At 39.9% G+C, this 26,778-nt stretch overlaps 2 protein-coding genes across 3 annotated transcripts in view; one reads left to right on the plus strand and one right to left on the minus strand.

Annotated features, from left to right (window-relative positions):
• OSBPL10 (oxysterol binding protein like 10) overlaps positions 1–17,589 on the plus strand; it is a 492,302-nt gene extending 474,713 nt beyond the window's left edge. For both annotated transcript variants that reach the window (XM_077787009.1, XM_021525868.3), the window contains exons 8-12: positions 1,732–2,215; positions 10,452–10,638; positions 12,069–12,251; positions 13,958–14,111; positions 14,826–17,589. In XM_077787009.1, coding sequence (XP_077643135.1) covers positions 1,732–2,215; positions 10,452–10,638; positions 12,069–12,251; positions 13,958–14,111; positions 14,826–14,870 — 1,053 coding nt within the window. In that variant the 3' untranslated portion in view covers positions 14,871–17,589. The remainder of the gene's footprint in view (positions 1–1,731; positions 2,216–10,451; positions 10,639–12,068; positions 12,252–13,957; positions 14,112–14,825) is intronic.
• A 2,160-nt stretch (positions 17,590–19,749) lies between these two features.
• Positions 19,750–26,778, minus strand: part of STT3B (STT3 oligosaccharyltransferase complex catalytic subunit B) — a 50,857-nt gene continuing 43,828 nt past the window's right edge. The window contains exons 13-16 of the mRNA XM_021525867.3: positions 25,546–25,719; positions 24,468–24,581; positions 23,248–23,460; positions 19,750–21,297 (exon numbers count right to left, since the gene is read on the minus strand). Of these exons, the coding sequence (XP_021381542.1) occupies positions 21,217–21,297; positions 23,248–23,460; positions 24,468–24,581; positions 25,546–25,719 (582 nt within the window). The 3' untranslated portion in view covers positions 19,750–21,216. The remainder of the gene's footprint in view (positions 21,298–23,247; positions 23,461–24,467; positions 24,582–25,545; positions 25,720–26,778) is intronic.

A 26,778-nucleotide genomic window follows, 5' to 3' on the forward strand; every position in this document is an offset into this window, starting at 1 on the left:
TTAGCCTATAAAGGACTGTATGTGTGTAAATATAAAGTACAGAAGGAGATAACCAACAGGCAGATAAGTTGCCAGACACAGCAGTTCTCTCTTTTTGCAGGGAGTTACTGTGACTTGCTGTGCAGCAGTAAAGACTCTGAGCCACTGTGACTGGAATTCTTGTTCCTGTTTACAAGTTCTCTTTGAGAAGGGCTGAATGATTAATAAAAGTTTGAAAGCTTCAGTTTCATTATCCATGAGATCCAAAAAGGCTGATCTGTGCTTTGGTCCCACTTAGAATAGCAAGCTGGACCAGCAGGGGGAAAGCGAATTTGTTTGTGACAAACAGTGCCTCCCTGCCTGCTGTAAATAACCCTTGCTTTTGGGAAAGGGAAAAAGTAAATGCAGTGAAAAATTAAATAGGAAAGCAGAAGAATTGCTATAATAGAGGACAGCTCTTGGTTTGCATCTGGCATCATTGAGCCACTTGTATTTGCATAAGATAAATTTGTGTGTGCCTGATGTTCCTTTTGGTCATGCGAGAACAACCCTTGAGCTCCCCTGTGACAGACTTGCACAAAGTGGGGAGCTTGGGGGAGAAAGAAGGGAGACAAATAAACTATGTCCCTTAGGTCTGGTTTGCCTTGCAGTACCCTCCAGGATGTTTCACTGGAAACTTCTAACAAAGTGTTATTGTGAAGTGAGTGACTTGGGCAACATCTGCATTGCTAGGGAAGGCCCTTGAGACTGTATCCAAATCACTTGGGGCTGGCTCCCTCCAGGGCAGACTGCCTAGTGCTCAGCCCCAGGTTTTTTTTTTGGCTCATGGGAGCCTCTCTATTCCCATGATATCAATGTAATGGTTTGTGCAGTTTTTGTTTAAACTTGTCTGAAATAAAGTGAAGCCTTGCAGGGGCCCACCACAGTGAAGAGGGTGTGCCATGGGTTTGAGGAAGATAGGAGATCTTGGGGATGGCAGGGAATCTGGGAGTTGTGGGGGTACATGACATATGATGACACTCTAGGTCAAATGGGGAGTGCTTTCTTCCCTATAGCCTCTTGGGAAGGCTCCTGGGGATGGTTTTTTTATACTTCAAAATAGACTTGATATTTGGTTGAGGTTGGATCTCCTTGGGTTGGTTTGTTAGAGGCTGGAAGGGACCTAATCCATCTAGAGTGGGCAGTCAGTGACCCAGGAGTGAAATATGGAGCACAGATGTTTGACAGAAGGGATGGATGTGTCCCTTACATTCTCTACCACTTAGAGGTTGGGGATCGGTACGTTCATATAAAATACTCATCTTCTGGTGGTTTGGGAGGGTGTGCCTCTCCCATTTTGGAGGGTTATGATTAGTTTGGTTTGTTGACGTTTGGTGTACATTAGTTTATATCAAAGAATGTTTTTGTGTCCTGTAAACAAAGAAAACAATGGCTGGTTTATTCACTGAGAGGAGAGGAAAAGGTGGATTTCCAAGTACATGGAACAGCCCATCCCTGTTGTGTGAGCTGCTCTTGAAAGTCATAATGAAATAGGAAGCAGCCTGCATGGGTATCAAGGCCACTGCTTATTTCTTTCACTCTTTATTTACACTGCAAAGAAAATTAAATTGTTGTGGCATGGGAGGGAAATATGTTATCCCAAAATTTGGCTGGGTCAGAATTACAGCTGTCCTATCTGTTCTCTCTCCCCCTTTCTCCTCGGTAGTGTGATCACAGGGAAATCATATATGCCTTTGTCTGCTTTGCATACAGGTAGTGCTTCCAACATTTATTTTGGAGAAAAGATCCCTGCTGGAGATGTATGCAAATTTCATGGCCCATCCAGACCTGTTTTTGTCAATTGCAGCTGGAGCCACTCCCGAGGAAAGAATTATCTGCTTTGTGGAGTATTATCTAACAGCTTTTCATGAAGGCCGAAAGGGAGCGGTTGCCAAGAAGCCCTATAACCCTATAATTGGCGAAACGTTTCACTGCTCCTGGGATGTGCCTAAAGATAAAGTGAAAGCATTCAGAACTAATGGTGCCTCCACGCTTTCTAAGGACTCAGCCAAGGAGCTTGGCCAGGACCCATCCACGTGCTACAAGCTGAGGTTTGTAGCTGAGCAAGTGTCTCATCATCCACCAGTATCTTGCTTTTACTGTGAGTGCAAAGAGAAGAAAATGTGTGTGAACGCTCACGTATGGACCAAAAGCAAGTTCATGGGCATGTCAATAGGTGTTTCTATGGTAGGTGAAGGTAAGAAATGTGCTTTTATTCTGTTTTTTTTGAGCTAATATTTCTGTGTGTCAACAGAAATCCAAATGTTTTCCTACTTGCTCTTCCTCTGACCTTTCATTTGAATCTCATGACTGTTTGTTTTTGTGAAGTTTGGAATTAAAACTGTAGGGTTCATATAGCGTTTTGCTCTCCAGACAGAATGTGAAATGCACATTGCATATATAAATGTGTGCTTATATTGATGAGACTCTGTTAATATGTATGGCCAGACTTCAGAAATAATTAAGTTATAATAGCAAATGACAAATTACAGCGTATTCTCTGAGAACATTTTTGGTCACTTTTAACGTAATATGGGATCTGGTGTTCACTGTTGGAAAAAAGCAATGAGAAGAATCACGTTTTTGCATAAGCCTAACATTTGTTTTTCATAGTTTCTGCAAAGAATCATGATTTCTGTAGTCCTTGCAAAGTTAGTGTATTTTCATATAAACTTTCTAGAAAGTCATGTGGTAGAGGTGTGAATCCTGATTTTCTGTATCATACATATGCAGTCTGCATTGTGATAAATCACTGACCAACTTGAGTTCAGAAATACAGGGAGTCATAACAAATCCTTAATGCATTATCTGAACTGATACACACACTTGTACCAATGTTGTCACTGACTGTTAATGCATTGAGATAAGTGTATTTCTAAGGAATTTAGTCCCTTTGGCCATTTGAGGGTAAGATGCTATGTATAGATTTTAGTGTTTTGCCTCAAGTCTCAAGTATGAAGACAACTTGCTTCTTTTTGTCACCATTATGTTAAATACTGTAGTATTATCAGCAGCAAAAAAAGTGGAGTGGGAAATGCAACAGTTTGGGTTTGCTTTTTAATAGCAACAAAATAATTATGGTGAAAAAATACAGGTATATTCTGCTATTTCCACTATGTAAAACTAAAGACCAGTGGAAAGGACTACCGTAGCTCCTTCCCTGATGGCAATATATTCCCTTTTTTAATAGAAGAAGCATGAAAGCTCCTTACTACTGGTTTTGATACCCTTGTGATAAAGTCTATGTTAGCACATGTGTTTCCTTCTTCCTATGACTTAGGTATTTTGCTTTGAATGTGGAGTTAAGGAAGTTGGGAAGGGTGTGTCAGAACGGAAATGGGTCTGTCTGTGCCCTGCCTGTACTACTGCCAGCCTGAGTCATTGGCTTAACATTCTGCATTTTTCTGGTAGATGTTCATTTCTAGTACTCTTTTGCTCAGTGAAGGGAACTATTTAATGGAAATTAAATTAAACACAAAGTCACTTATGATTATGTGGGAGTAGGGAAATTTCTTTCTCTTGCTGCTAGTGCACACAGTTCCCTGGAATTGGGGGTGTCTGCTGTGGGGATTATTTAAGACTTCAAAGGCCTGATGTGTCCCAGTTTTGAGAGAGAAAGGGTCTCAGAATTAACCGATTACTCACCCCAAGGATTTTTTAATGTGTGCTTGTGAGAATAAGTTCTTCCCTCTACTCTTTCTTTTTTTCATGATCCTGGAGACATCCCAGGAGTGGAGGCGGGCTTTGGGGAACATCTGCAGTAGCAAACTTTTATTCCAAGGTTTACTGCTGTCTTTGTGATGTGCATTCTGGGAGGAAGTCTGGATTCACCAGTTTAAAGTTACTATTCATGTTTTTGTTCATGTAAGCAGTGCAAGAGCAGGGACATTCACAGTCACAGCATTTCTGGGAAGTGATGGAGACACTTCAGTGCAGCCCAAGCATTTCTGTTGTATGTTGAGGACTGGCAATGGGCAGCAAGAAGTTGTACCACTGAGGCTTTTCTATCATCTGAAAGCAGCAAGCCTAAGCCTGACAGCCTCAGTTTAAAATGCCAGCTTTGCCAGTGCAGTTCCTTCACTTGAAACTGCACTTTCTTTAATTTTTTTATTTCTTTTATTTTAGGTCCAGGGAAGCCTTCCTCATTAAGTTGGTGTGTGGATTTGTCAAGCTGTGCAAAAATTAGAATCTACTGCAGATGCTTCTTTCTTATATGCTGCATAACTATAAATTCTGTAGTAGATTGAGGTCAGTGTGAGTACCAGGGAATAGATTGCTGAGCTGACAAAAAGGAGCTGTTGGACTAGAAGTGTGGAAAACCTAAGCCTGTATTTATGTACCTGGTAATGCAGGGCCTTCTAATTTTTGTAATGTGAAATACAATTTGGAGATTTTTTTTCCCTTGTGTTTAGGGAGTTGTTAAAGTTGCAACATTTCATATGGGGTGGGTTAGTCTAGCGAAGTTAGTGAGTTGGGCTGTGGAAAGGTGCTGTTAGTCAGAAGGTACATTAAGATACTTAAGGTACGTAGAAACTAAAGCTAGGTCATTGGAGAAACTTTCACACAATAGAGTTGGCTAGTAAGGTTGTAGAATCTTATTTTAGTCTTTTGAAAGCAGATTAAGTGAGTTTCTGGCCTTTCACTTTTTGTAAGTCCAGAAAGGATTTTTGATGTGTCATCATGTTACTTGAAAGACAGTTTCCTTGATGCCTTTAATATACCTGTGTCCATTTTGAGATTTAGGTTAAATGCTGTTGGTTTAATATTAGGTTTGTTATACTACAGATTAAATCAGTACTAATTGATCTATGAGAGGGGAAAAAAAAAAATCCTTCCGAACAGAGTGTTAGAGAACTGTAATTAATTTTTTGAATAATTTAGTGGTAGTGAGGAACCATCTTGTTCTAGTCAGATATGTGTCAGAACAGTTCTGTTTGACCAGGTTGCCCAGAGAAGTTGTGGAACCTCCCCCATCCTTGGAGGTTTCCAAGGCCAGGTTAGATGGGACTGTGAGCAACCTGGTCTAGTGGAAGGTGTCCCTGCTCACAGTAGAGGGTTTGGAATGAGGTGATTTTTAAGGTCCCTTCCAACACAGGCCATTCTATGATTCTGTGATGTTGGCCAGAAACTTCATTGTAGCCTGCATTGCTTGTAATGTTGATTACAAGCAACTGTGGTGTGTTTTGAAACTTTGCCCTCCACTGAACAACAGTGTGTGTCCCTCCAACAGTTCTTTGAAGCTTTTTCTACTGTGGATGGCTATTTGCAGAAATAAAGTAGTACAGAATTTTTGGACCTGCAGTGTGTAAAGAATATGGTAATGTGTCTGAGGAGGCTTTGAATCATATTTTTATGGAAAGTCCTTAGATGTATAGAGCACATTATTTTTATGTTTTTTGTTAGAAGCTGACATAGAATGCAATGGAAGTACAAAGGTTTAAAAAGGAGTTTACAGAATTAGGGGACTTAAGGATGGTATGGTCTTGGCACAGAAAGGCTACAGCTCAGTGGTGTGATTTTTTTGTGTATGTTGCACCTCAAAGTAACTAAGATTTTTTTTTTTTTTTTTCTCTCTGTGTTTTTTGTTTGTTAATTCAAAGTAAGTACCAGTTGCAGAGATGCTGAAAAATTGGGAGAGCACTGCAGGAAATCCATGTGGGGAGCTGTTTTATATGCTAGCCTTACTTCATCTCTGGTTATGCGTGGTCTAAATCTGGCTTGCTAATGAAATCTTGCAGATTTTCTTTGCTGTATGACAAAACCCCCATTCTTCAGAGTAGTCAGCACAGAGTTTCCTCAAGAGAAAGCCACCCAGAATAGAAAAGAGGGTATTTTGCATAAAAGAACTTAGGTTGCATGTGCAGTCCCTCATTCTGGTTAGTGTTAATTATGTACTAATGAAACAGTGAGGGAGGAGATGAGGCTGTAATGAACAGGGTCACATTAAGATTTAAATTAGCAAAGGATGAGAAAGTCAATATAAATATTTAATGGTTTTTACGTGGTCCATAGGATGTTTAAATGGGTACTGGTTGTGGGGTAAGGATGCTGTGGTGGGCACACCTCAGTGTCAGCTGTGCCCGTTCCTTTTCTTGGATTTTGGTTCAGAGCAGCAAAATCCAACAAAAAGTGTCATCTTTGATTTATGGGTTAATTTTGCAGAGAGCATAAAGTACATTTAAATGGATTGCTGTGTATTGTCAAGTGGCTAGTTATGTCTGGCATTTTCACTTCTGCTATTTTAAATGCTTTAAAAAGTAGTGAAGCATAGGCTTCCAGAATTATTTTTTCTAAATTAAAAATCAGCTTGAAAATATCTGATTGGTGGATAAAAGGTTCAGTGCTCTTTCCAGGGTAAATTTAAACAAAAGCAACGAATGTTTTTTCCTATATTTTTTTTTTCTTCTGTTCAAATACATTTGTGTGTATGTATTAATAAATGTACAGGTCTATAATTACTAGTACTGAGAAATGAGTGATTTTTTAATTTATTAGTCCCAAATCTTGATTGCTCCATGGAATTAGAGCTACCTAAGTAGTTCCCCAAGTACTCATTTTTGCGTTAATATTTTTTAGCTCAGTGTTTTTAGAACCGTTTTCATATAGCATGGCACTCATTACTTAATTTAGCAAATGGTTCCAGTCTTTGAAAAATGAGCAGAGCTGCCTGGAAGTTTGAGACAAGGGCCCAGTTCTGGTTTCTCCTGTTTTCCTGTGGAGGTCTGGGCAGTTGGTGATGCACAGCACCGTGTGGGGCTCATCCCACACGTAACTTGCTCCTCTTGGTGTGTTCTGAGAAACACAGACAGTGTGAGGAGCTGCTTAAATGGGGAAACTGCCCCAGGCCCCTCGTGTCCCACGTGCCATTTGTTGTTCAGATTGATCTCCATGCAGGCAGTGGGAAGCATTAAATCCCGCATGTCTCTTCTGCAGCTTATTGATCCAGAGCCTCCTCTGGGTTTTTTTTGTCAATATGTGTTACTGGGAAATCAATTCACAAAGCTGCAGCATCAGTGAGGGACATGTAAGAGTCAAACTGGGAGAGTGAAATGCCAAACCCATCACTTCCTTTAATGCAGGCTGAGGGGTCATGGATAGGGGTGTGACTCTGAATACATTGCTGTAGTCAAAAGGAGGAGTAAATGGTGTTGAGGACATTTCAAGGGGGAATTTCAATATCCTGCAATGTTTTTTTAACAAATTCACCCTTCTCTGTAGTATTTTTCCTTAACAAACCAGATTACTAAATCCACTGTTCCTCCCAGTGTACCACTCTGGTGTATTCTTTCTTCTGTATATGTTGCTTATAAACACTTTAGATTTTTTTTAAAGGAATTGGAAGTTTTTGAAAGAAGTCTTTGATATGGATGGAAAAAACTAAAAATGGGAGAATATTCTGCAACTTTTCATGCGTATTTGCTTTTAGCCATTATTAAACTAAACTTGAATCATCCCTTACAGCAGGGAAGTAAGGGAGGAAAAATAGCCTGTGTATTTTCCAGAAGTTGTTTTTAAAGATCAGTTGCAATGTAATGATTATAAGCAGATGTTAAAACGACACATTGTAAAGTAAGTGTTAGCTTTCAGTTCACTGGTTTTTAATTTCTTGAGATTGACCTTGGCAGGGTGGGGAGTTACTTCAAATTGTGGTACCTGTTACAGATGTTGAATCTCAGTATAATTTTTGGCTTCCTCTCCCCTAGGGAGCACAGGTCTCTGTTCAGATGTGGTGGTGCAGCCACAGCATTTGTGGTGCTTCATTTAAATGAGATTTTGCAAGTAGGCTCTGTGAACAATGGAATGCAAAAAACAGGTTAATACTAAAAGTATTATCAAGTCATGGGTATTTCAGATCTGCCCTTTAATCTCTTTAGACTGCAATTATGGAGCTGGAGTCATATTTCAAGTGAGATAGCACTTCATTAAAAAATATATTTATTCAGGTGTTCAAGGAATTCAAAAAGTATGCTACCAGGTGCTAAAAATACTGCCAAGAGAGCTGGGTTCAGTTTTTAATATCTAACCTGCTGTGGTGGTTAAATATTTACACTGAAGGTCACTGCTGCTGTTTGCTCTCCACTCGCGGCAGCACTGCAGTTCTGCGCCCCTCCCACCTGACTAGGGAGGAAAAGCTCTTGATCCCATCAGGGGGACAGAGGCAAACCTATACTGACCGATAAGGAAATTGTGCTTATCATACCAGTTTCCTCTCACGTGAGGAACATCACACACAGTGATGGTCAGAGCAGGATGGGAGAGGGAGAGAGACTTTTTACAAGGGCATGTAGCGACAGGAAAAGAGAGAATGGCTTAGATTTTAGGAAATATTTTTTTTCTGTGCAGGTATTGAGGCACTGGAATAGGCTGACCAAAGAAATTGTGGATGCCCCATCCCTGGAAGTTGGAGGCCAGGTTGGATGGGGCTCTGAGCAGCCTGGAAGGTGTCCCTGCCTGTGGCAGGGGTTTGGAACTGGATCATCTTTAAGATCCCTTCTAACCCAAGCCATTCTGTAATTCTACAATTGTTCTCTTTTAACTTAATGGTATTATAGCATCCATTTAATGCTTTGTTAGCCAGAGAAGTTTTTGAAATAAAAGTTCTTCCCAGGTGCGTGTCCAGAGTGAGTTGGATAGTTCAGCCTTCCTGCAGTGTGTTCAGCTTGGATGTCTCTGCAGGTGTGAAGCCGAGGAAGCTTGAGGCAGAATGTGTGTGTGTGTGTTCTGGCTGTGTCCTCCTGGCCTTTCCCTGCTGGTGGGGGCTCAGCATGTGACACGAGGAACTTGTGTTCCAAGACTAAATGATTAAAGGTCCTTTTAAGACATGGCTTTTCTGTTGCTTTTGCACTCCCAGCTCCTTGTGTCAGCCCTGCTGGAGTGCATGTGCTGGCTGTGTTGCTGCTGAGAGGCTGAGGTTGCAGAGGTTCTGAGAACAGCTGCATGAAGCTGTTCTGGTTTGCAAATGTTTTCCTGTGAAATAGCTTCAGAAGGCAGAAGTGACAAATTGCAGAGTTTCCTGTGCCTGTATTTAGGTTTGTTAGCTGGAGCCAATATTCAAGATCAGGGCTCTCTTAGAGCTCTATGCTTTTAATTTTGAGTGTGTTTTAATTTAAGTTTCTATTTCCATGCAGCGTTAAAGGCGTGTTTTCATATTGGCAGCAGTAGTGTTGGGTTCCTGTTTAGTACTTTTTCATTAAATGTAAGATCACTTTGAAAAAAGTAGTGTCAGTATTCCCTTAAACAGATAGATTAATCAATACCACTAACAAGAGTGTTCTTCCCCGGCCTGCCCCAGGGTGAAGGCAAATGGGCTCAAGCTTATCTTGCTGCTAAACAGATACTATTACTATGTCAAAATAACTTTCTTTTTTTTTTTTTTTCAAATATTTCTGGGTTCTGAGTTCTTTCTGTGATAGGTTATTTTCAGTCCCTGTTGTGAAAAAATATTTTCAAAGCTGTCATTTTTGCCTTTAGGCAGTTAGTAAATGGGACAGAGAAGCCTGTAAAACTCTAGTAAAAAATACACTGCAGACATTTGGCATGATCTAATTCTGCGTGCAAGGTTTATGGTGCTCTTTTCCTGGTCTTATGTCTTGTTATCCTGAAGACCAAACTACAGTTTTTATGGGGATAGAGTTGTATCCTTAGCCCCAGGGGAAGCTGCAAAGGTCTGATCAGGAAAGCAACTTTCTTTGTGCAACTTCCAAGTAATGTTGAAAAACTGCTGCTGTCATGTGTTATTTTTAGTTACAGCCTCATAGTGCTGAGGTTGGAGGAACCTTTACAGAATGAGATGGAATTACCAGTAATTTTCTCTGCCTGGTAGAGACAATGGACTTGGTGCTAGTAGAGCAATGGCCCTGCTGGGCACCTCTTTGTTTATGCAAGATTTTTTTTTTCAAAACCTATGTGAAAAACCAGGCATTGGAAATTAAGGAGCAAAGTTAATGGGAAATTCGTAGATGCCATGTTTTCTTGTTGTGCCCACAGAGACTTAGAGCCCTTCACAGCATCGAGAGGGAATTAGTGGAGGACATGGCTCTTTCTAACTGAAAGGAGAAGTCAACATTCCTTTGGCCATGCCCATATTTTTTCTGGAGAGAGATTATGATATGACACTGAGAGAGCATCTGAATTTTCAATATGGCTTTTTAGGTGGACATTCTATGTTTATCCAGCTTTTAATAGTGATACAAAATGAGGAATCCAGTCAGATTTTCTGAAAAGTTGTTTGGTAGCATGCAGGACCACAGAATACACAGTCAGATGGGATACTTTTGAAAATGCTTGTTGGAAGAAACTTGTTCCAGAGAGCAGAGTTTCTTAGCCGACAGTGCTCTCCATGGATGTGCATTTTGATGGTGGTAATTGATCAGTGACCATCAGGTCTTATCAGAGGACCTTTTATCACCTCACTTTCTTCCCTTCCTGCACAGGTGTTCTTCACTTGCTGGAACATGAGGAAGAGTATGTCTTCACCCTGCCCAGTGCCTACGCTCGCTCAATCCTTACCATCCCGTGGGTGGAGCTTGGAGGGAAAGTCAACATCAATTGTGCCAGAACGGGCTATTCTGCCACAGTCACGTTCCACACCAAGCCCTTCTATGGAGGGAAGGTCCACAGGTACAGCAATTACTATTTTACTCTTGTTTACCTGCTGCTAGATTTCTGGGGACAGGCTCTTGGGCATTTGTTCAGTTCTTCTGTTGCAGTATTTTATAGACAGAGAGCTGAAGTTCTTTTCCTATCAGTGCTGGAGATGACTTAGAGCTCTAGGGCAGTTTATTGTAGCAATACATATTATGTTGTTTAACTGAATTGGATGTATTTCTCTCATTAAAATAAAGTGAATATATCTCTCCAGGCTTTGTTGCTTGTAAAAGTTGCTGTAAGTGTAGGATCAGAAAAATATAAGTGGAAAAGGCAATATTTCTGCAACCCCAGCTGCTGCTTCTCTGTGTCTTGTGGATGCACTGGTGTTCCAGGTGGAGCTCCTGAAAAAAGGAGAGAAGCAGAAGTGTCACTGCCCATAGTGTAGCTCCCTACTGGGGACTCCCACCTCCACACTGAAATTCCAGATAGTGAAAATGTGAAAAAGTTGTTTACCTTCTTTGGTTCCCCTTTAATAAGGGTGTGAAGAGGTGCTGTGCAAGACAGCCTCCTGTCCTGCTTCCACGTTCAGATTGATGTCCCAGTCATTAACATCAGATGCCTTTCTTGTTCTGCTGTGGACCGTTGCAGTGTCCAGAGGAGACTGTGCTTTGCATGGCTACCTCTGTTTTGTTTCAGATGGTGTAACTATTCTTCCCCATGTGTGTCAACCATTTCAATGTTGTGTTCAGGTAAATGTCCACGTGGGGCTCTTTTGACAGCGTTTTCTTTAAGTTGTAGATTAATAATTGGTGCCATCAGGTTGAGTAAAAAACTGGGGGAGTTTTGCTGCATTACTTTAGTAATTAAAATACTAATTTTATTTTACATGGCTGTCTAAAGCACTTGTGTGCATGCTCATGGACACATACACAAAACTGCTCCCTGCATTTCAGTTTTCCAGTCCTACCTGTCTATTTTGCTCACTCTCAGACCAGTTCTTTGACTGGTGAGGTGGTTTTAATCATTGCCTCTCAGCAGTTGAGAAGTGAAATTGCAGAGCTAAAGAAGAAAAAGATACCCAAAGTTTTTGACATGGTTCTCTGACAGCATTATGTTCAGCTGTGAAAGTATCATGTATTGAAAATGGCACATCAATGTCAGGGAATGTTTTTCAGAGTGCTGAGGTAACCATTTGGTCAGGGCATGAACTGAGTATCAGAATTTTAAGTTGGGTTACTACTGTACTTAGCTAGAATGTCATCCCAAAGCTGTTGCAGTGTTAGAAGAGCTTTCCTGGGATGAGTTTCTTATTTGGAGGCAGCATCACTACTTTGCTTGAATAGTTGATTTGTGGAGGTAGGAAGCTGCTTGCACCCTTAGCAAGGTAGTGCTTTCATGTGCTGATAATAAATGCTAACAAGTTACCTCTGTGGTCTGTTTTTCCTTCCCCTTTGAATCAGGGTTACAGCTGAAGTAAAGCACAATCCAACAAACACCATTGTGTGCAAGGCACAGGGAGAATGGAATGGCACCCTGGAATTCACTTACAGCAATGGAGACACCAAAGTGATTGACACCACCAAACTGCCTGTTATGAGGAAAAAGATCAGGCCCATAGCAAACCAAGGGCCGCTGGAATCAAGGTAAGAGGAGAGGCTTTGCAGTGCTCTCCTGAACTTTGGGTGGGAGCAGAGCAGGGAGGCCAACTGCAGGTCTGGGTGCTGTGGTTCAAAAATTCCTTGCTTCCTACAGAACAGAAATCTGGGCCTTGGAACATAAATTACACTGTACTGACGAGTACATCAATTTTGTAGATGGGGAAAATGCCTTTATTTGTTTTAATGAGCATCTGGAAAATGGTAATGCAGTGTTTTCACCTGCTTCTTGAAGTGATTGCAACATGGTAGGCAAATCAGTCAGTTTGTTGCAAGCAATTCAAACTAGTATATGTATTATACCAGTTGAAACTGGTGCTTTGTGTTTTATATATTTTAGAATATATATATTTATATAAACATATATAAAAATGTGAGGCAGTATGAGATATAAAGACATGCATACAGATGGTTTTGAGGCTTTTGGCACGTACATCATGTGCCTGACTCTGACTAGTTACCTTAGAAAAAACCTGTTCTGTATTCACTGTCAATAACTGTTGATTATCTTCAGAAAAACCAATACTTTAATTGATTTTAGGAACATTTTATTGAAGGATTTAAAATATGAGTTAAACTACATTTTATTATCTGTAAATGTCTTTTTATTTTACAAAGGTGTCTTGAGTCATTTTGCAGGGTCAGATACAATTTGTCTACTTTCTAGACCACTTGCTTATCCACAAATTCATTTTTACCCTGTAGTGTGGAACATAAAGATTGTAGGAAATAAGGAAACCAGTAGCTTTTCAGTGTATTTATTGTGGTGTTTAGATAGTAGTCAGCAAATTGCATCCATCCCGTGGCTCTGCAGGATCTGCAGTTTATCACATTGTGAACACCATCTCATTTAAACAGCCCTGGACATATGTGAAAGCTATGGTTGGTTTCAGACAGAGAGTTTAGATTAGATATGAGGAAGAAATTCTTTACTGTGAGGGTGGTGAGGCACTGGAACAGGTTGCCCAGAGAAGTTGTGGATAGCCCATCCCTGGCAATGTTCAAGGCCAGAATGGATGGGGCTCTGAGCAGAATGGTCTAGTGGGAGGTGTCCCTGCCCATGGCAGGGGGGCTGGAACTAGAAGATCACTAAGGTCTCTTCCAACCCAAACCATTCTGTGAGGGTTTTTCTCAGTGCTTTTCTGAGCAAAGCTTCTGCTAGGCTGCTATAAGGCACTGTATCTGTGGTCAGCTGTATGAGAAATGTGTAGCTCTGTGCTGGTAAATATTTTAAGTGAGAATACAGAGCACAGACCTAGAGGGGCTCCCTAGAATCAGTTCCTCTACTAGTGACCTCGTTGGACCAGTCAATGCACTCTTGGGTTTTGGCTGACACTCCCTTATAATTCAAAAATTTACCTGCAAAAAAAAATGCAGAATTAAACGCCTGTTACTTGGGGGATGTGAACTGGAGATGGTAGAAATAAATCCACCTGCTTTGAGGAAAAAAAAAGCTCAGGTGGTGAAAAGAACATAAACAGAGTCTGCTGAGAAAATGGCACTGCAAAATACTGGGAGCTGAGTGAATCTGAAAATCTGGTGACAAATGTGATGAATATCCTAGGAGTGATGGTTCCCAAGCTACGGTATTGGAAAACTGGCATGGATATTGTGGCCTCAGCCTGCTGCTCACCAGTCTGGGCTGTAGCAGAGCTGTTTTCTCTCACCTCCCTCGTGCTCTTCTCCCTGGGCAGGCGCCTGTGGCAGCATGTCACCAACTCTCTGAAGGAGGGGAACATCGATGCCGCCACGGAGCACAAGCACCGCCTGGAAGAGAGACAGCGAGCAGAGGAGAGGCAGCGCGCCGCGCTCACAACTCCCTGGAAACCCAAATACTTTGCCAAAGAGGTACTTGGACTCTCTTGGTTTAGAGACCTTTAGCAAGTTCCTGCACTGGGGACAAGTGAATGTCTGTGGATTTTGTCATGAGCTGGTGTTGTTCTGTTCCACTGATTGCTTAAATTTTCTTTTTGACAGTCTGGCTCTTGAAGGAGAGCAGTGGGCTTTTCTATGTCTGTGTTGGGAACTTGTTAATTTTTCTTCAGTTAGATTGATTTTGATCTGTATTTTTGGTGCCTAATGTTAGGCACATAAAGTGTTGTGTTTTTCTGTAAAATCCAGCCCTGATTTCTCAAATTCTGCACACTCAATTCCCCAATAATCTTAGCATACTAAAATGAGCACAGTCTAGGGAGATTTATCCAGTGTAAGTAAGCATTGATATCCTAAACAGAGTCTTGGGTTTCATCTGTGTAAAAGGAAACAAATTTTACCAAGTTCATCTTTCTCTTTTCTTGGAGGAAAGGTGGGGGGAAATGAGACTAACTGAGGGAATTGTTGCATTAACTATTTAAATCAGCATCTCTTGCATCTTCTCATTGCATCTCTTCCCCCTTGTAATTTTTTCCCTCCCACCTATGTTATTTGGCAATTCTTTAAACACAGAATTTTGAGGTGACAGAGATGGGTTCTTGTTTGGTCTTATTTTAGCTTTTCTATGTCTTTTAGCTTGTAGACATAGATCCAGAATCTTGTTTGTAAACTCTGTTAATTTTCTTACAGGGTGACGGTTGGCTGTACGTGAATCCTCTCTGGAAGACCCATTGACAGGAGAGAGCAGTTGCCTCGTAACTTTACTTGAAAGGCATTAAAATGATACAGTATGTAACTTCAGGATGTCCTTGAATAGGTCCTGTTCCCAGAAGATCCTCACAGGAAGCTATGTACTGTGAATGATGCATCTCAAAATAACCACGAGCTCGAGTTTATTCAGGAGCCATTTTGTGTGTGCAGATCCACAGACACACAGGCACATGTCCCTAAGTACCCATGGTGTGCATGTGTTGTGTGTTATTTACACTACATGTAAACAGTACCAACACCAAGAGCAACTCAAAGACCTTTTCCTCCAAGTGTTCGGGCACAGAACCCTGGCTGGACTCGGCCGGGGTTCCCTGAGTTGTGTGCTTGCAGGATCAGGCCCTGTGCTAGTATTTAAGAAAATACTTTTTTATTAGTACTGGTTAAGGTTTTTCTATTTTTCACTTTTGCCAAAAATGTTTTGCACTTAAAATGTGATGTGTCTCTTAATGGCAGTGGATCTGTCTGAGCAGTCAGCGAGTAACTCACTTTGATGAAAGAATGATCCACTGGCTGTGCTCACTCTGGGTTCCTGAGTTCAGGGCGTGTTTCCAGTCACTGACGAGTGTGAATTTCCTGCCACCCTATAAGAAGTAGCAATACCTTCTTCAGAACGTTGTTCTTCACACTGACCCGTTGTGTCCTCGCTGCTTTGTCTATTCATGCTCCAGCTGTTCAGTCCATCTCTGGTCACCACCCCTGGGCCAGCTGCTCTGGTAACTTTAATCTTGCTGTGTAACGTTCTCTGGCTGCTGTCATGCCAACACTTCTGGCTTACATGTTCCACTAAAAGGGATTGCTTCTGATAAAACATCTGGATGAGTAGAGATGATATAACTAGCATTCCCAGAGAAATGATTCCCTGATGTAAAAGTAACAATTTAGTGAATTATTCCACTGAGACAATAACTTTATGAATGAAAGAAATGAAATGGGACATGATTTGTTTTGTAGTGTTAAAAAGAAAAATTAAAATATCCTGTCACTTGATCGTGCTTTTTAAGGTACCCACTGTGACACTGACAAGTGGATTCTAGAAGTGTGTTAAGGCTTTGTCACTTTTCAGTGTGTATTTGTTGGAAGTGAAGATGTTTTTGAGAGAGGTGGCAGCAAAAGGCACATGTAAAATGTGCTCAGTGCTTCTTTCCACAGTGCCCCGTAACAAACCCACTGGATTTCTAACACACAGTAGCATGGATGCCCGTCTGTAGAGCTGAGTAATTTTGTGCCTTTTGTCTGCTTTGTTCATACACTGAATTATGCTTATACTACGAAGATATCTTAAGTCAAAACCCTGCTCACATCTGTCCTTGTGCATCCTGCATTTTGTTTTTTCAGTAGATGTTAAAATCTGTTCAGCAGCTCAGAAGGCTGAGCGGAGAGGAGGTGTGTGCACAAGGAAACATTCCATTAGTTGTTCCTTTGGATTTGAACTTCAGATCTGTATTTAATGAAGGTGTGGCTACTTTTCCTTCTAAATCTATTTAGTCCTCTTGTCTTTTTTTTTTTTTTTTTTTTTTTTTGCACATTAGAAAGATTCATGTTCTAAATGATTTAAATCCTATTTTTTTAAAAAAAGTAGATTGTATGAGCTTGGTTTTGTAACTGACACTTTTTTTTTAAGAGGGGAAAAAAATCGTATTTTTTGGGAATAGTTGATGTAACAGTTTTCTGTAACAAAACCAAAATGATCCTGTTGCAGTAATCACTGAACTGCTACTGAGTATATCAGGAACACTTGTACTTTACCACCTGCAAGAATTCACTTTATAATGGTTCCACTCTTGTTCTAGAGATTAGTCTGATAAGTACCTAAAAGTATTCCTACAGTTTGTAGTTTCATCACAAAGAACAATGGAAAAAGCAGAGTTAAAACCATGGAACATCCTCCCAGAACCCTCTCACACACCAAAGAACAAGGCACATGCTCATTAAATAGCCATTGCAAACCTCTGTGTCTCAGGCATGCAGGCCTGGGCCCCTGAAGGAGCAGACCTCTTTCAGCTGGGATGGTGTGACTGTCAAGGCTACAGAGATGCTGTAGCTGTTCTTTTGAGGAGAAATTTGTGCTTGTAATTTATTGAAGATTTTCTCTGTCTGCATGGTTGGTTGTTTCTGCATGCCGAGGACATTCCACTTGTGCTCTGGCCAATGTTTTGTTCCATTCTGATGCTATGAAGAATCCCCTGATGCCATGCGGTAGAAGCAGTGGCAACTGCTTCTTTCCCAAATTAACTTGGGAGACATGAAGGTAAAAAGTCCTTTCAGAAAAGATCCCATCAGTGAGAGATTCCAGAACAAGATTCACAAGTGTAATTTTATTTTTCTGATAGTATGTGTTCAGTATATTTTGCAGGACTCAAAAGTAAATATTCATAAGCCTTATTCTGTAGGTTGTTCCAATAGCTGTCTTGGAATTGCAAGTAAATACTTTCCTTTTCAAGTAGCTGATGTACACTGAATTGTAATGTAAAAACTTCCATGTACTTAATTTTTTTTTTTTTGTGCACACCTGTAGAAAGCCTATGCAACCTTTTCTTTCTTAAATTAGAAATGTTCAGAAAGAAAATTTATACCTTTATCATTTAAAAGATGCTCTGGCAGTCTCTTCTGATTTGCCTTCCTTTCATAATTTGTGAATTTAAAATGAGAATGCTCATGAATAAAAGATTTGTTTCATTTAGTAGCGGGATGCCCTTTCTCTTTCCATGGGAGCCTTAGTTCAGTGGTGTCAGTCACTGTCAAGGAGCTGTGTATGACACCTGAGCATGGTTCCCATGGAAGTGATTTGCTAGGATAATTTAAGTTTGGTGTGAGGCTTTTCCACCCTGCTTATTCTCCCAGACACTCTGAAGGTAAGTTTTTTGTTTAAATTGGATAGCACTATCCAGGGAAAACAGGGCTGGGCAGCAACAGCAGATTTAGGAAAGGCTGGGAAACATCTGTTTCATTTTGGCAAGTAAAAAGGAAATCGGTAAAGGTGTACCCTTGCTTCTGAAAATCCCATTTCATTTAATCTTTATCAGAGATGCTTGATTAGAACCTCTTAAAACACAACACTACATTATTGCAGCACTGGACACTTGCATGAGGAGAAAAAGGGTTCTTAGAGGAATCACACAGATCGTGGTCAGCATTTTTCAACCCTTCTGGTTTTCTTTAAACATTAATCCAGTGCTGGAAACAATCTTGCTGGAACACTTTGTTTTTATGCAGAATGGAAAAGAACACTGCCTGTAAATAGGGCAGGAGACACTACAGAGCCCTGTTCCTTGCCTTCTGTGGCACTGCTTCAAGGCCCCATCTTTGAGCAATTTATCCACTTGGGTTGAAGATGTGAGGATATTTTAGTCACAATGAGATATGATTTTTTCCAGTTTTTAATCCTGAGGAGACTGGTATGTACCAGGGGCTTTGTCAAAGCATTCAGCTGCTTTTTAAAGAGTAAATATATCAAGATATTTAATTAGACTTTTCTCCTTGTTATGAAATTACTTCTGCAAGTCAAAATATTTCTTCTGGGATTACCAACAGCACGGTCTGCCTCTCTGCTCCCACCAGTAATGATTAAGAGATACAAAACCTATGCAGTATTATTGAGTTCTAGAAACTTGCAGCTTTAGTTCCTTAGCAAATGCTGACCTGACCCTGGCTTACGTGTCTTTTGTTGTGTTTGGTTTAGTTTTTCTTTTTTTACTGTTTTGAGGTAACTATGCTTCAAAATTTGACATAGCAGAACAACAAAAGGAAAAAGGATGGCTGGAATTAAGGAAATAAACTAGTATGGGAAGTGTGTGTGATAAAGAGGGAAGATGCTGGTAGAAGTGCTGTTCAGTTCTCCAAAGAGGCAGGAGTTAGTTTAGCTGTTTGATTCCAGGATCCAGCTGTAAATATACAGAGAATGCAGATTCCTGAGGAACCAAGGAATATGAGACAGTGCCAGTTCTTCTTTGTAATCTTGCTTTTTCTAAGTGGATGCCTCAATGACTCCAGCTTTTAATTTCATTTTAATTGCAGAGTATTGGCAGAATCCTTGAAGTCATGTTAGATTTAAGAAAACAATAAAGCTCAGGTAAGTAGTAGGCAACTCTAGGCCCAGGCTGGCTGGGATCCCTGCAGTTGACTTATTTTTTATTTCACATGCCTCAGATTCACTTGTTTCTGCTGTTAAAGAGAACACTGTCACCTAAGGCTGAAGACAGTCTGTCCAAATGTAAATGTACCTGAAGAGGGGATGGCAATCTTCTATTTCCTTTTTTAAAACAAGGCTGAGTTACTGCCAAGCCACAGACTGACTGGCAGCCTCTGTCCTGCTGCCTTTCAGGTGATCTTCCAAATGCCAGATCACTTATTTCTCACCCATGGTCAGGATGCAGATTGGCTTGGAAGCAGCATGACACTAGGAATTGTGCATCACATCATCAATCAGCCCTTCTGCTGGTGGGTGAGCAGCTGTAGCAGCTCGAGGAGCTCCAGATGCTGGAAGGAGTTGCTGCAATGTGTGGTTGGGAAGTCAGGCTGCTCTCCCCTGGAAATACGACAGCCACCTTCATTTCATCCCAGCAGAGGCCTTAGATTTGGCCTAGTTTAAACTGGAGGGAGTTAAGAAGATGCTGTGGCGTCATTATGGCAGCTTGGTGAAGTCAGGAGATTTGCAATATGGAATTCTAATGTCTTAATTTATGACTAGGACTGCAAGCAACAAGTTATCAAGTTAATCACAACAAAACTGACACAACAGCCTTAACACAAAACTTGAATTAACTTTATTTTCCCCTACAGTTGACAACTGGTCTGCATTGAGCTTTAAAGCAACAAAATAAAATGAAATCTCCAAACGACAGGGGCCAGAAATCCAGATTTAATTACCTTTGTGAAAATGTTGCAGCTGTAGTATTGGTCTGTATAAACCACTGGAGTCAAAAATGAGTTCATAAATCAAAAAAATATTCTACACCTTGGGAAAGAAGTCAGCAGTAACATTCTCACAGAACACTGTAAATTTACATTTTCTTCATGAACGGTACATACTATTCTGCATTTTACATCAAGTTATTGATGCAAGATTTGTTTCTATAAAAAGTTACAACCTGTGGCAGGAAAACAAACTGCAAAAAAACCCTTTAATTTTAATTAAAGAAAAATTTCAAGTCTGTATAAAGTTTCCTTATAGCTGGAAAGTGAACACGGTCAGTCTCCATTTATATTTTAGTGCATTTAATCTGACAGTTTTCACCACTTAAAAAAACACCAAACCAGTATGAAAGACAGACAAAGCAAATAGCACTAGAGCAGGAATTTCTTCAATTGATTTAAGCACTCCAAATAAAATGCAGAGAAACAGATTTCCAGAAAAACTTCCACCCTTGCCAGAAAGGCAGTGAGGGCTGAAGAGGTTTGCAAATCTTCTACCTCTTGTAGCCACAGAAAAGGGGTTTTGTATACCTGTCAACCTTCTTTTGCCCAGTAACCAGGCTAGTCTTGTTTTACCAATGTAAACATTCACCTAAAATAGTTTAATTTCTGTTCTGAAGCACCAGCAGCTCCATGGTGCTCAGTGGTATGTTGTTATAGCATTCATTACTGTCGTTTCAGATCTTTCAGGAGGTTACAAATTTAGCCCTTGTATCTACAGTGTGCAAGATTTGCCTTGTCTACCTTGTGAAATGACAGTGTAAGGCAGCAATACTGCAATCCTGTGTTGAACAAAAGCAGCTTATCCAATTAATCTGTCCTGTCACCTCTTGTGAAAACTGCAGCTTTGCTTCTTGCACTCCAGCTCAAAACCAGCCTGCAGCCAAGAGTAAAAGGACAATGAAAGAAACCATCGAAAAATAATAATGGGAGTAACTTGTTTTGAAAGTTGAATTTGAAAGAGCTCTGCCATCTCTTTCTTGTTGAAAAAGAGTCATTTTCAGATGTCACCATTCCAGTTTTCATACTGCTGCTATTCAGCTGAACAGTGTTCTCCAGAAAAGATTGACAAGTAATGCATGTGCCAAGGACCAAATTACAGGGTTCTTTGGTAAAGTCAGTCCAAATTTTCAACAGATTTGAAGGATAATATGTACCAATAAAAAAAATGCTGCTAGACTTGGATAGCAGCTCTGTCTTGCTTCACATTACAAATCTAAAACAGCTGTTCTCAATAAGCCAATATTTTTAATCAGACATTGCCTGAAAATTTTGTACAATAATCTGGACCAATGATGGTTCTGTACCCTCATGTTGCTGTGAAACATGATTTGAGCTAAAGGCAAAGACTGGTTATCTCAAGGACAACTGCTTCGTATTAGCAATCAGAACAGTGTGTTTAAACTGTCTTCCTGTTGGGTCTCTTGCCTTTCTTTAAAATTAGTTTATTCTTAATGTAGCCACGCTTCCTTTTGGAGGTCTAAAAAGAAAAACAGAACAACAGGTATTAGTTAATGATTTAGTCTTGACCATGGTTTAATGATGTGCATTCAATGCCTGAGCTTTAGAGTAATTTTAAAGAGCTTAAATGCTAAACCCTCAACTCGGCATTATCCAGTTATTATTTTTAATGTTTGGATTGTTAATTCCTGCCTAACAGCTGCTTTTGCACAAAATGTGCTTTTGTAACCCTATCAGATCTGTAGAATTGTTTTCAAAGCATGTGATGAGGCAGAATTAATAATTAACCAACATGATAAAACTCTAATATGCCCAAAGAGCAAAACTGGTAAAAGTCTTAGTTTTGTTTGGAAGTGCTTTCTTGCATCTTTTGCACTATTTGCTTTTCTTAAAAATTAGGTAGAAATATTTGCTCAAAGCAGCAACTTTCAAAAGAAAAAAAACTGAATAATCCCATTTTAGTCTTATAAACTCTGCTGTTGGTCTGTAGGTTGCTTAGTTAGCACTTCCTGCACATTCCTTTATCAGCCTATATTAGATTTTTTTTTTAAGGTAGTAATGTGGGGTGACCACTAATGTTGGCCATAGGTAAAATTAACTTCAAATTTGTGTACATAGTTTGTGGCATGTAGAATTGTACATTCAACACACATGCCAGGTGGCAGCTCCCACCCTTGCTGCACTTTGCTGTGCTTACCAGCAAGGTCTATTATTATTTTAAAAAACTGCATTCAATCAACATGACACCAACAACATGATTATAATAAAGTGAGATAGATACAAACTAATATGTAATATTCAGACACATATTGTATCTCTGAGCTTCAATGATGTCATTCCTAACGTGATAGGACATGGACTGAATTTTGGTAAGGAACCAACTGCTGAAAAACTAGCTACTAAGGATCCCTTGGAATGTATTTAAGAAATCCTAGCTTGGACATCTGCCCCACACTCTGCACTAGTTCTCTGATTTCTTAATGGGAAGTAGAGCCTGTTTGTACTGCAGCCTTCAGAAGCTGTATCAACTTCTAGACAGAAAATTTACACATCCAAGGCTCAACTGGGGTCGGTGCATCTATCATAGATAAATACAGCCTTGTCATTTAAGATCAAAAGCTACAATGTTAAGTGTATGATAGGCACAACAAAGCTTATAATTTCAGGATATGTCTAGCTTCAGTGGCAACTCCCAAATGCCTTATTTTATGTACTTCTCATCAAAGCACAGAAATAAGCATCTTTACATTTAACATTCTCTATTTGCAGAGAATGTTCTTTACTTTTATTTCCATGACACAGTGTAAGTCTACTGTCTATACTGGTTTGTTAGACAGGGTTCTGGAGTTCCTTTTGCAACATCTATTTGAATATATAGAAAACAGATGTTGTGAAGGAGAGGGCTGCTAACAGTCCCCCCGACTCCCCTGGGAACAGGCCTTTCTTAATAGGCTGAAGGAGGCCAGCACAACAAACACTAAAACTGTGAAGATGACTTCAAGCAGTAAGCAGACAGACACTAAAGTTCCATCAACAAAAGTCTCATATTTAATTTATTTCATACAAAATTGCCATTTGTAAACTTCTAGGCATCACTACTTTCAAACAAAGTCAGAAAGCAACTTCCACATTTACTTAGTGAGCCATAGTTACTGAAACATGAATTGATGTACTTTAGAGATTATACTTTCAGTTACATGAAGACTTAAGAGTTGTAACAGCCAGTGACACACTCTATGTCAAGTTAGCATTCTGCCTAAAAAAAATCTAGCCTTTTGTCTTCACATGCTTTTAAGTAAAGCAGACAGTAAATTAACAATTATTACCAGCAGGCAGGTCTGATATTGGACACTAACATGAACAGTATCCATAACATTCTGGCTAGTGGAAATATATAATTCACCAGCTATGAGATTCATTGTTAAAAATAAACTCCTGACCCCTTTCAGTTACTTCACTGGGAACCCACCTTCTTTGACAAATACTTCTGTTTCGGTACAATGTTGGTTACTCTAGGTTTATGATCCAGTGTCTCTCTGTTGTCTAGTTGTTTGACCTTGTATATTCTAACAAGCCAGTGCTCTGAGGTAAAGGCTTCCTCCAGATGTTTAAATTTAATGTCTTTGTTGCCTATCTCCGCATTGCGTGTACGGTCAAATCCTGGGGGTGTCCGAAAATCCAGCTATAAAAATTAAAAGTTGCATGTTAGTTTGAGACAAAACCCAGAACACCAATCACTGCAAACTATGAAACTTCATACTATAAGGCAATGCCTTCAGCTGGCCCAAGTCAAAGGGCAACACTTCTCTTGCATTGGTTACTCTATTACACAGAAAAACCTTTGAGATCCTAAGGGACAAATCCATTCTTACTCCTACAGCTGTCACAGGAGACAGTACTCAATGTCTCAGCAAAACTACCCTGTCTGCATTCAGAGATGAAACAACTCAACAGTCTGAGGTGCAGCAGCCTGCACTGTTTTTTCAGCAGAGCTGCTGCCTTTGTGCTCTTGCCTATACTGCAATAATTTGCACTTCCACAGTTTTCCATGTAATCAAGAAGTAGTTCACAATTATCAGTTAAATTTGGCCCTGCTGTGTTACTAGTAAATCCACTGAAAAAAGGATTCTTGTGCTAATACATCAGAAGGAAGGGCCCCTGGTGGGGGACAACAAAGAAGGGAAAGGAAAAAACCAAACAGGTTTAGCTCCATCCCTGTGTTTGGTGCTCCCAAAGGGGAGTGACAACTGCTGCCCTTACTATACGGTGTAGTGTTGTTTTATACACTGACGTGACTTGGATGGAAATCATGTAGTTTCTGACAGACATTAAACAGCCAATAGTTCCACTTGCATGTTGCTATTAACAACAAACAAATCTAAAGCTCTCCACAATGTCACAGTAGATGCTTTAGTGAGCACACAGCATAATGCAATCAAGATACTCATCTGGGGCAATGTGAAGGACACCAAGAAATGAACTGCAAGTGTGGGTTAACAGCAGAAATGCTTTTTGCTAAAGGTTATAAACAGCAGACCATGACTGGATGTGTTTTAATTTGTAAAGCTCACTCTTACTGCAGATTCTGCTACTACAAGCAATGCTTAATTTAAAAGATAGAAAGTACATCAAAATATTATTTGTTTTCTCACATTTCAGTTAAGATTCAGAAGAAGTTGTAGCACTAACCTGCATCTCTCCAAATCTGTAATAGGACATTTTATACATGAGGCAGTTCAGCAAAGTTGGAGAGCCTGCCTTGTCTACCCGGAATTCTCCCTGAGGGGTAAAGTAATCACTTTCCTTTAAAGAGAAAAAAGATACAAAGAGTCAATGCAAACTAATATCTTAAGGGAATTTCTCATGCCTTTCCCTGCAGAAAGACCCATAAGAATCTCAAGTGGCTATTATAGTTTAAAAGCTGATTTAAGGTAACCTTAAAATGTTAAGAAATGGTGCTCATTAAAGGTGAAATAGTTGCAAACTTCTTGCTTGTAACCCAGACCCCAATGGATCAGTTTTCCTAAATCTTTATTTTGTGCTGTTAGAAGTTTTGTCACATCACTCTAAGTGGTTCTGGAAAAGTTACCTCAACCTGTAAAATCTAGTTGGGCATCTATTCTTCATAAAGGTGATGAACACTGTATTGTTAATATTCAAGATCTGCAGGGTCACTATAAACTTCATATATTCTCCATGTTTAAACAAAACATTTCTGCCATTTTCATCTCAAGTACAAGATGAAAGTATGCACATGGGCTACTCCCTTAAGCCTGTGCTCAATATATAGGAGTATTTGTTAGGCTTAAGAAAATATTACTACAGACTTCTGCAATCTCAGAGGTGTTTGAACAGCTTAAACTCTACATAAGTCAATATTAACACTTTCACTTGTCTCCTACTATTACAGAGTTTGAAGAAATTTGTAATGCTGTTTAATCAGTGTAAATGCTCCTACTTTTTTCAAGCATGTGATGATGCACACAGAGACATAAAGACAAGAATTACAGAAAAAATCCTGTTTTTATTATCATGCAAAAATGTGAAATGCTTTTGATGCTTCTGACCTTTAAGAATCAAAAACATTGAAACTGGGCTACAGGCCACTGCACTCCTACTAGTCTAGAAAAACAAGCCCAGCACACGTTTCAAATAAAATGGCAATTAAGTAGTAGAGATTTCCCTCCACTGTAGTGACCACTCCCATACAAGTGATAACAAAAAGAAAAGGGATTTAAAAAACCCAAAAAGTAGAGGTTCCACTTACCCGTATATCTTTGGGATGTTCCCCCTCTGCTATTCTCACCATCCACAAGAACTTATTAATATCATCACCAGAGTAGCCAATCACACCACCAAAAATAATCAAAACATAATCCACATCCAGGCTTCTCATGATCTCATAGGCTGCAGACTCATTTGATGACATTGCCTTTCCCACCTGTATCATTACAAAAGTATCTTAAATTTCTGCATAGCTGCCTATTGAACAGCTCCACAAATCAATACAGCCAGACCAAAGCCCAGGAATCCTGTGACATGTGCTCTAGGATGGCCCTGCTGAAGCAGGGAGGTTGGACCAGGTGACTCCACTGTGGTCCCTTCCAGCCTGTGGTTCTGTGATTCTCTAATACCTACTTGTCAACCAAAGCCAACATGTTCATTCTAGATAAAGAAAACCCATTGTGAATATTTATAAATCCTAAAGCCCAGCCTAAACTGAAATTTCTTCTCCTCTGTAAGAGGAGTGCTGCCTGTTGAAAGGAATGTTTTGAGTATGAAATGTAGCAACAAAGGTTTTCTTTTTGTGGCACCTACATATTTTTCAAGTCATAACTGTATTACCAAAAACTTAAGTGTTGCAGAAAATACCTAATTACAAATTATTTTCTAAGCTTTAGACACAGCCCAAAGTGTACAATTTATTTGAAATGTGATTTTTTTTTTTTTTGAGCTCTTTAATTAATGAAGTAGCCATTGTGCATTGCACTAAGTAGCACACAGGCACCCTCAGTACTGAATTCAAGGTAAATCTACACAGATAAAATGTCAGAATAAAACTTTTTAGAGCTGTATCCAGCACCTCTTGTATCCTGGTCACTTCCCACACTTAAAAGAATTTGATCAGCACCTGGCATGCAGTTCAGCAGTTTTGTTTGCTCTTGAAGCTCTTGTACTTAAGGCATAGTAAGGTATTGCTGTAGTCTAAGGAAGTAACTGCAATATACATAAAACTGCATCTGACTTGTTAACATTCAGCTAAGAATGCAATTAGAGAGCACTAAGCTTAGGCAGCAAGCTGTCAAAAGACTAAGAAGCTCAGCTTCTTGGCCATTATCATAATTAATGTGAGGTTATTTGCCAGTTTCCATCTCTGTGCAGAGAAAATCATCTGGATATATCTCCAGGGCATGCCTTGTTTACAGCACAAGTGCAGGTATTGGCCACAACACATATTTATTGCTTGGGTCCCCCTTTATGGAGTCTTCATTCCAAAATG

The sequence above is a fragment of the Lonchura striata genome, chromosome 1, assembly GCF_046129695.1.
Source record: "Lonchura striata isolate bLonStr1 chromosome 1, bLonStr1.mat, whole genome shotgun sequence".
In the NCBI taxonomy this organism is placed as follows: Eukaryota; Metazoa; Chordata; class Aves; order Passeriformes; family Estrildidae; genus Lonchura; species Lonchura striata.